At 46.6% G+C, this 8,351-nt stretch overlaps 1 protein-coding gene across 1 annotated transcript in view; it reads right to left on the bottom strand.

The window, feature by feature from the left end:
• Positions 1-3,156: 3,156 nt before the first annotated feature.
• The window catches only part of MICAL3 (microtubule associated monooxygenase, calponin and LIM domain containing 3), a 158,719-nt gene continuing 153,524 nt past the window's right edge, over positions 3,157-8,351 (bottom strand). The window contains exon 42 of the mRNA XM_039708267.1: positions 3,157-8,345. Coding sequence (XP_039564201.1) covers positions 8,161-8,345 — 185 coding nt within the window. The 3' untranslated portion in view covers positions 3,157-8,160. The remainder of the gene's footprint in view (positions 8,346-8,351) is intronic.

Raw genomic sequence — 8,351 nt, 5'->3', positions numbered from 1 at the left:
GGGCGTGAGGGCCGGGAATGGCCCGCAGCGCGGTCCTCCGTCGGGATCCCTCACGGGACCTGCTGCTGCTGGGCCAAAGGCTGCCGCATCTACAGCCGCTTCTCTCCCCGCCATATAAATGCAGTTTTATGGGCTTAAAAATCACGGAACCACAGAACCGGTTAGGTTGGAAAAGACCTCTGAGACCGTCGGCTCCAACCTGTGGCCAAGCACCACCTTGCCAACCAGACCATGGCACTCAGTGCCACATCCAGTCTTCCTTAAACACCTCCAGGGACAGCGAGTCCACCACCTCCCTGGGCAGCCCATTTCCATCTAATCACCTTTCTGTGAAGAAATTATTCCCGATGTCCAACCCAAACCTCCCCTGGTGCGGTTTAGAACTTTGTGCTCTCATCCTGTCACTTGCTGCCTGGGAGAAGAGGCCAGGCCTCACCTTGCTACAGCCTCCTTTCACGTCTAGTAATACAGTCCTACTTCAACAAATTACTACTTAATACAGCTTTACACTTCAACACGGCTCTGTTCAGAACAATGCTCAGCTGGTGTTCAGTACAGGTGTCCTTCCTGACACACTTTCCTTCCTAACATGCCCAGTCACGGTTCCAGTGCTACGTTCAGGCTTCGGATGACCCCACAGGGTGTGCCGAGGGTTCCTGACCTTATGGTGCTTTTTAAAGCTTTTTAATCTGCGATTCTACAAAACAGACTGAGCCAATTCTGATTCAGGTTTGAGTCATTTTGGCTTCCCGCTGGGAATGGCGCTGGGTAAAAAAAAGTCACGCAAAGATGTAAATTTCAAGGAACTGAAGAGAAGTTTCTGTTTCCTCAAATTGTTTAGCTTTGTCCTGCAAAGTCAGCACTGCCCCAAGCAGCGCTGTCCCCCTCTCTCCCTTCTGCCCAAAGTGTGTTTGTTTTTTTGAGAAACCACTGTGAGGGTTTTTATATCCTCTTATTTCTGGTATCTGACTAATATGGATTATATATTTATATAGAACATGTGAACAACAAAAAGAGATGTTATCTCTTGCTTACAGAAAGCCATGTGATTTCTGCACCGCAGACATGCAGAAAAGCACCATGCACTCAGCGGGTTAGGAAATACTAGTTTATCCACTTTCCTGATATCCACAGGCATTCACACTGTTCCCAAGGTGCCAAGACAAAATAGCACTTTTTCCAGAACTGCTTTCTGGAGCAGGGTTTTTTTTTTGTTCCTTATTTTGAGTGCTTGTAAAAAGATGCAGGCTAAGGAAGGAGGCAACTCTTCATTATATCCCTCAAGTAATATTTATAAAATATTGAAGCATGAGGCCCCTTCTTCCCTGTGGCTCCAGGAGGACATGCAGCCACATGCCAGCACTTTTGCTTTCACCCACTACAGGGTCATTTTTCTGATGCTTAGGATTTAAAGCAGGAAGATACACTCAGGACCTGCTGGAATTCTTAAGAGATGTGTGGCCAGGTGGAATCCTTACAGGATCAGGTTTGCACTCTCCAATATGTGTGACTTAAAAATGCAGTGGCTGATGTAGACAGCAATTTTTAATTGCTGCCACAGCACTGATGGTGAGGACTTTTAAAACAAAAAAAACATAACATGAGGGAAGCCAGAATGGCAGGGGGTTGGAGGCATGACTTTCCCTTAGTTATTCCTCCTGACAAGTTACATTCATTGTCTTTAGCCAGGCCGAGTGCAGCCAGGAGGGCTGTGTAAGATAAAATATATCTGCAGCTGCCAGAAAGAGGCTCTGCACACTTGTTAATGAACCCCCTGAGCCGAGGGAACATTCCTCCCACCCCGGTAACTCCCGTGCTGCTCCTCACCTCTGCGCGGAAGGGGCTGTGGTTCTGTGCCAAGGCGAACACGCAGCTTCCTGGGCATGGAATGCCACCTGTGGAAAGGCTCGGAGGCTTCTGAAGGCTGCTTTCATTATCGAGGGGAAAGGAAAGCAGCAGCTGCCACCTGGATGGGGTTTACTTGTTAGAGAGTCTGAAACTGGTGCAATTGTGCAGCTAATCTGTGCAGGAGCACTCCAAGGGCCAGCATAGGTTTTGCCCGAGCTAGCAACAGATACAGCTCTTCCTAGGCCCCTTGTTCCATCCACAGTTGCTAAAACAGCAGAACGTCTTTGTTCCTAATCGGGATTGAGGACTAACAAATTTGCAATGTAACTTTAAAAAGCCATGCTGGAAGACTATGGATGCGAGCCAACCTCCTGTGTCCCAGTCCATCCAGCAGTCACTTTCCAGACATTCCATTTTTCTTCTGGCATCAAGTGAGAAATCCTCATGGACTGGTCTTTTGACAGCAGAAAAAAAAACCCCATCCCTGGGAAAACACCGCTTTCTCCTACTACTATTTTTATTCCCACTATGATGGGGGAGAAGGGACCAAAAGACCAGGAAGACTTGTAAGGTTTGAGACATACTCAAGGAGCTGCTGCCCTGCTGAGCTGCACAAATGAGGCAGCGAGAGAACTGTCACTCCTGCCACCTGCAGCACAGTCTGCTCACCCGGCCTCCAGGCAAGGGGAAATCCAAGGCGTGTCCTCTCTCCTGCTGCAGCAATAGGTTTCCTTTCATCACGCCACCATAGGAACACCAGAGTTTATCCTTTGTTTTTGGAAATGGTTGAGTGGGCAAGAAAATAAATCACATAAAACACATTGTTTGGGAATTCCCCGGCTGGGATTTCCCCTATCATCCTTTGTAAAACTTCTGCTTCTTAAAAAAAAAAACAAAAAAACCAGAGACATTAATGTCATTCTCCCCATATTTTATTCAGTGCTGCTACACCAGCATTGGATGTTCAGGCTCGTACTGCAGCCTGAGGAAGAGAGCTTCAGCTACAAAAATGAAATCCTAGTTTCTGCAGCCCAATTTATATTATCTTCATCCCTTCTTGACTATTTATAGTAACTTCATGGAGAATGTGAAGAAACATTGTAGAATATGCAGATACTGGGGGTGTTTGTTGATTTCTTTGCATAATTCAGAGTAGCTGAGAGTGAGTCAGCAAAAGAGTAATTGAAGCCAGGCACTTTAACACCCAGATTCATCTCTAGATCACCTCCTCTCAGGTCCTCATCAATCATCAACCAAGGAACTGACATCAGAGCAAAGAAATGATAGCGCCACCAGCAAAAAAGAAAAAATAATTAATGACTTTATTTTTTTTTTTAGTTCAGTTGGCCATCTGAGGTGCTAAAATCTCAACACCAATGAAGCAAGTGTGCATAAAAACAAACGATAAAACACAACCAAATAGAAGAAAACAGGCTGGAACAGAGTTGGTTTTGTACAGGTAGGGTATTCACTTTTCTGTTAACGCTCCATACATGCCAACCGTAAAAGCCTTGAACAATCTGAATATCAGAGTTCATGTTCACACAAAAGGGCAGATGCCAAAGCAACTCCTTTTGCCTGGATTAGACTTCACACACACACGCATGCACCCACAGATACAGAGTATTTAAATTACTGCAATGCCATCAGAGCGCGGCATCCTCCCCTTCACACCTGCTTTCAGCGACATCCTCCTCTGCCTGCCACCCTGCCAAGCAGGCACGTACAGGCAGGGTAGCAGGCTTGGACAATCCAAAAGCAGGAACTTTTGGAAAGCTTCCCATCTCTGTTACTTTGCAAAGGTCAACAGCCAGCCATCTCTTTCTCTGTCAACTATATACAGGCTGGTTTTTAGTATGCTTTAGAGCTCTCTTCCTTGCAGACAGTGACAACTGAAATTCCCACTGCAGCTTTTCAGTTTGCACACGGGAGATTTTACAACGCAACACCTCTCTCAATCCACTGGTGTGTGGTGTAAACACTTAATGGAAAACTCATCTTAGAAGAATGTTAACCAAACAAGGTGCAGCTGCTCACAAAAGGGAACTGCCGGCTGCTCTAGATCATGCTGTCTAGACCACTTAGAATACTTCATCACGTTCAGGATTAGGATGTATAAAAATATTAAAACCCACCAGAGTGCACACAAATGTGGTGACTAGCTCTACGCAAGCACCGTGTTCTAACAGAGGCCTAGGCATTGCACAAAACTCAGATTCTTGACCATGGGGGTAGCCCAAGGATCCACTGGTGCCTTTACATACAAACAAATATTTACAGAAAATGCAGAGACAGAGAGAGAAGGACAGACTTTTAAAACTTGCGGTTTGCTCTAAAATATGTTCAGCAATGCAGTTTATAACATGCCCTAGTGAGACCAGGGGATACTGGTTAACTGAAAGAAAGAATATGTCTGAAAGTTGGAGCTGAAATGTCTTGTCACTTCCCCACACATTAGTTCTCTGAAGCTTGGAATTTTACAGCCAGTTGTGACTTTTAATGAGATATGGTTAAAAGGAACAGAACAGTTTAAAAAAAAATTGGTACTGTGAAAACAGCAGATTAATTCTGGCAGTCCTCACTCCCCCATCTCCATTTACCTCCTGGGCTTTTCCTTCCAGGAGCTGGTGCTCCCCTCCCTTCCCTGTAGGGGGCTGAAGGGCTTGCCCTATCCTCAGTGTGCCCATTTCAGAGCCAACAAGGCTCGGGCTCCAGCTCGCCTCTCTTCGCACCTGCTGCCAGGACGAAGTGGCCAGCCCCGGGTCAGGACCGTGTCACCAGGGGACAGCCTCCCTTGTGTGCCCAGGTCTCGGGGGCTGAGGGCCCCTTGGCTCTCCTCACAGGTGAAATGGACACAGCCCCGGGTCAGGACCGTGTCACCAGCGGACAGCCACCCTTGTGTGCCCAGGTCTCAGGAGCTGAGGGTCCCTTGGCTCTCCTCACACATGGACACAGCCCCAGGTCAGGACCGTGTCACCAGGGGACAGCCACCCTTGTGTGCCCAGGTCTCAGGAGCTGAGGGTCCCTTGGCTCTCCTCACACATGGACACAGCCCCAGGTCAGGACCGTGTCACCAGGGGACAGCCACCCTTGTGTGCCCAGGTCTCGGGGGCTGAGGTCCCTTGGCTCTCCTCACAATGAAATGGACACACGTCATTGAATGCACGTGGCTGGGTGCACGCTGCGGGCAGCGCAAAGAGCTAGAACATCCTGCTCGGATTCGGATACAAATAAGGAATCTTGTGCTCACAAGAACCTTCTTCAGCTTTAAAAATACAAAATTTGAATTAAAAATATTCAGAGTAAAAAAACCCACTATCTGATATGCAAGTCATATTCTTAAAGTGCAACTGAACAGCAAATAACAAGTTGTGCCTTTTCCAACCATTTTGATATAAAAAGGCCTTTTAACATTCCCTTTTGTGTATTTTTGATCAATTTGTGTGTGCGATGTCAGCTCTTTGTTTTCATTCCCGCTGCTGGAGGCCTTCAGCACAACCCAAAGAGTTTAGGGTTAGAATATGTGGGTTTTCTGTGCAATAAGGTATTACACCCTGAAGTGATCTCACTCTTCAGCATTGCAAAGATCCGGCCAATGTCCCTCAGCATGAAAGGGAAAAGAAACCATCTGGTGTTTCTCCTTCAGGACTCTTTTCTGTTCTACAGCTCACATTCAATGACCTTTTGTTACAAGTTAGATGTGGTCCATATACCCAGTGCACTATAAAATGGACTGAGGTCAATTCTCTGCACAAGACAATTTACAGTAAACTTTCTACCTTTCTTCCCTCTTCCTGCACTCCAGCTTCCAGTGGCCCCTCAAATGCAGACTGTGTAAACTGCCATTGCCAGTTTGACTCGGGCAGCAGCCCTGCACCAGCAAACAGGAGGGAATTCTCTTTGTTAGACATCCTGCTGGTAAAGCCAACACTCTGGAATGCTGAAATGGCAGGTGCCACTTGCTAAACACAGTTATTAACTAGCACTGCAGCTGCCTGTCTGTCTGCTTGGTTTCACGAGTATCTGGATTCAATTTGTAATGCCTTAGGTGGAATAAAGGGAGAACACTTTGGGTGGAAAACACGGGTTTCCACAGTTAGCAACCAGCACTGCTCAGAGTCCCCATGGACACTCCTACCCGTTCTCCCTCAGCCTGGGCGTTCTCCCAAGTCAGAGGTGAATTCAAATCATAGACCTTGGCTTACAGGAGAGCCCTCTGAAGGAGGTAGAGAGCCAACAGCAAGAAATCATGCAAACTTCTGTGCCAGGGCAAAAGACTGAAGGATGTTCAGCCCTGCTGGGGTGCCTCGCACCGGCAGTGTCAATTCCAGCTGGAAGAGTCAGCAGGCTGTACAAATGTGCTTGGGAAAAGGGACACGTTCTCAGAGACTTCAGAAAGCAGCCTTGGTACTTCTTGAACAGGAAAAGAACATAGTCAGCATCCCAAGGAGGGAAACCCTGTGGACACATCCTGTGAAGGATGGGACACATCCCCAGCGCAGGGTGCTGTTTCAGCTCTGCAGGATAGGTTAAGGACACGTTTGCCCAGGGAGTCTGTCCCACAGGGAGCGGGGCTGAGCTGCTCAGTGCACATCCTGCTCATCAATTATCGTGTGGTTACGGTCAGGGCCCTCCTGGCTGAAAAGCAGCAGATTCACTAACTGGGCCAAAAGGAGCTTCTTCCAATAGATGTAGCAGGAAATGTGCTGATTTTGTTTTCAAGAAAATCCCTCAAACTGTATCAGGACTGTGAGGATCCCCTCTTTCAGTGAGGAAGAGACATATGGGATATTTCTACCTCACAGTTTTGGCTTTCTTCTTATAAAAATGTAAAATGTAAATAAATATAGGTTTGTTAGACCAAAAGAGAGAATGTGGGATGTGGAAGAAAAGGATGCTAAGAACACAAATAGATTCTTAAACTCCATGAGTGCACAGGATTTTTTTCATAGAGGAAAACTCCTAGGGCAGGATGCATCCATGGGTACATAAAGGCTGCCCTTGCTGTGAAGCAGGGACCAATCCGCAGTAGTGTCTTTCTCTAACAGAGTTAAAACACTCCCTCCACAATCACATATGTGTAACAATCAAATTATTATTAAGAACACTAATAAATAGCCACAGGTAACAACGTCCAGTAATTTTGAAGTGGAAGTTGTAGGATGCAGCAGGCACACACACCCATCACTCGTCCATTTTTTTCCTAAAAGATACAAAAATGAATCTTCTTTCAAGTATTAAAAAAATAAGTTAATTGACATAAAAGGGTCAAAGTGACTGAGGGCCCAGGCAGGTCTTAAGCTTTGTTTCCAATGTGCAAAAACAAAATACAGAGGAAAAAAATAAAAATAAAAACACTGAAAAGTCTTAATGGTGGTTCGGTCACTTAAGGGCTTCTCCCTTTTAGGGGGCCTAATAACCAGGGAATGCTGCCTGGGAACACCCCTGCCCCAGCACACACTTACCACTGTCCCACAGCAGTATTTTCCAGTGTCAAAACAGTCACAATAAAAACAGAACAAGGAAGCCCACCAGCCTCTGAGCTGTGGCCATGAAGACTAAGGCCAGCAGTAGCTGCCTCTCCAGTGTGTAGCAAAGCAGATGGGCATCTTCCCTCTCTCTTCTGCTCCCCTTGTTCCCCACAAGAAGATTTAGGAGGCTAAGGTAGGGAAAGAGTCCACTGATGCCCACTTCTCTCCAAAAACCAAGAGGCAGAGAGTTCCATCACACATAGCAGTATCTCCTCTGTCTTGTGTTTCTTCATATCCATGCATGAGGACCAACTGCAGGTTTCTTTGGTGGGAAGGAAGACTAAAGCAAAGAAGGTCTTGCCCTGGGCTTCTGGAGCTCTCTTGGACAGCTGACTCCACTGCTACAGGCTGCTGTGGTTTTTCAGGAAAGGTTGCCACTTCCCTCCCTTTTATTAGAACTGGTGTAGTAAAAATGGGAAAGGAATGGACTGCCTTAAATCCAATGTAGTTAAGGGTACTTCTTCCCTTAACCTCCTTCCCCACACATGGATTACTCCCCCCTCCCTCCTACCACACACAAAATATGGTCCATCGTACAGGACCTCAAGGAGACTCCACAGTCTCAACTCATTTCTTCAACTTGGCTTGCAGACATGTAAAACTTAAGCTTCTGGAATCAACACACTTATCAAAAGGCTTCTGAGTGCTTCAAACCAAATCCCTGCATGCTGTTGGACCCTTCAGAGGTTTCCCCTTCAACATCTTCCTATCCATGTAATTCTGGCAAACTCAGAGTAGGCCAACTGGACAACGCAGACCAGCAGAGGTAAATGTGTTAAGCTCAGGACCAGTTCAAGCTGAAGCCTTTGGAAAGCATGACTGCCTCCAGGTCCTTGTCTTCTTCTTTTTCTCGAAGCCGTTGCTCCTCAAGGAGAGCCACAAGGGAATCTCTCTGCTCCACTACTTCAAGCATTTCATTCAGAATCCTCTTCTCCTCCGAGAGCTCCTCATCTGTCTTCAGATGATCTACAG

The sequence above is a fragment of the Passer montanus genome, unplaced genomic scaffold, assembly GCF_014805655.1.
Source record: "Passer montanus isolate IOZ18808 unplaced genomic scaffold, ASM1480565v1 scaffold20, whole genome shotgun sequence".
Taxonomy (NCBI): domain Eukaryota; kingdom Metazoa; phylum Chordata; class Aves; order Passeriformes; family Passeridae; genus Passer; species Passer montanus.
This window is presented reverse-complemented; position numbering and strand designations above follow the sequence as displayed.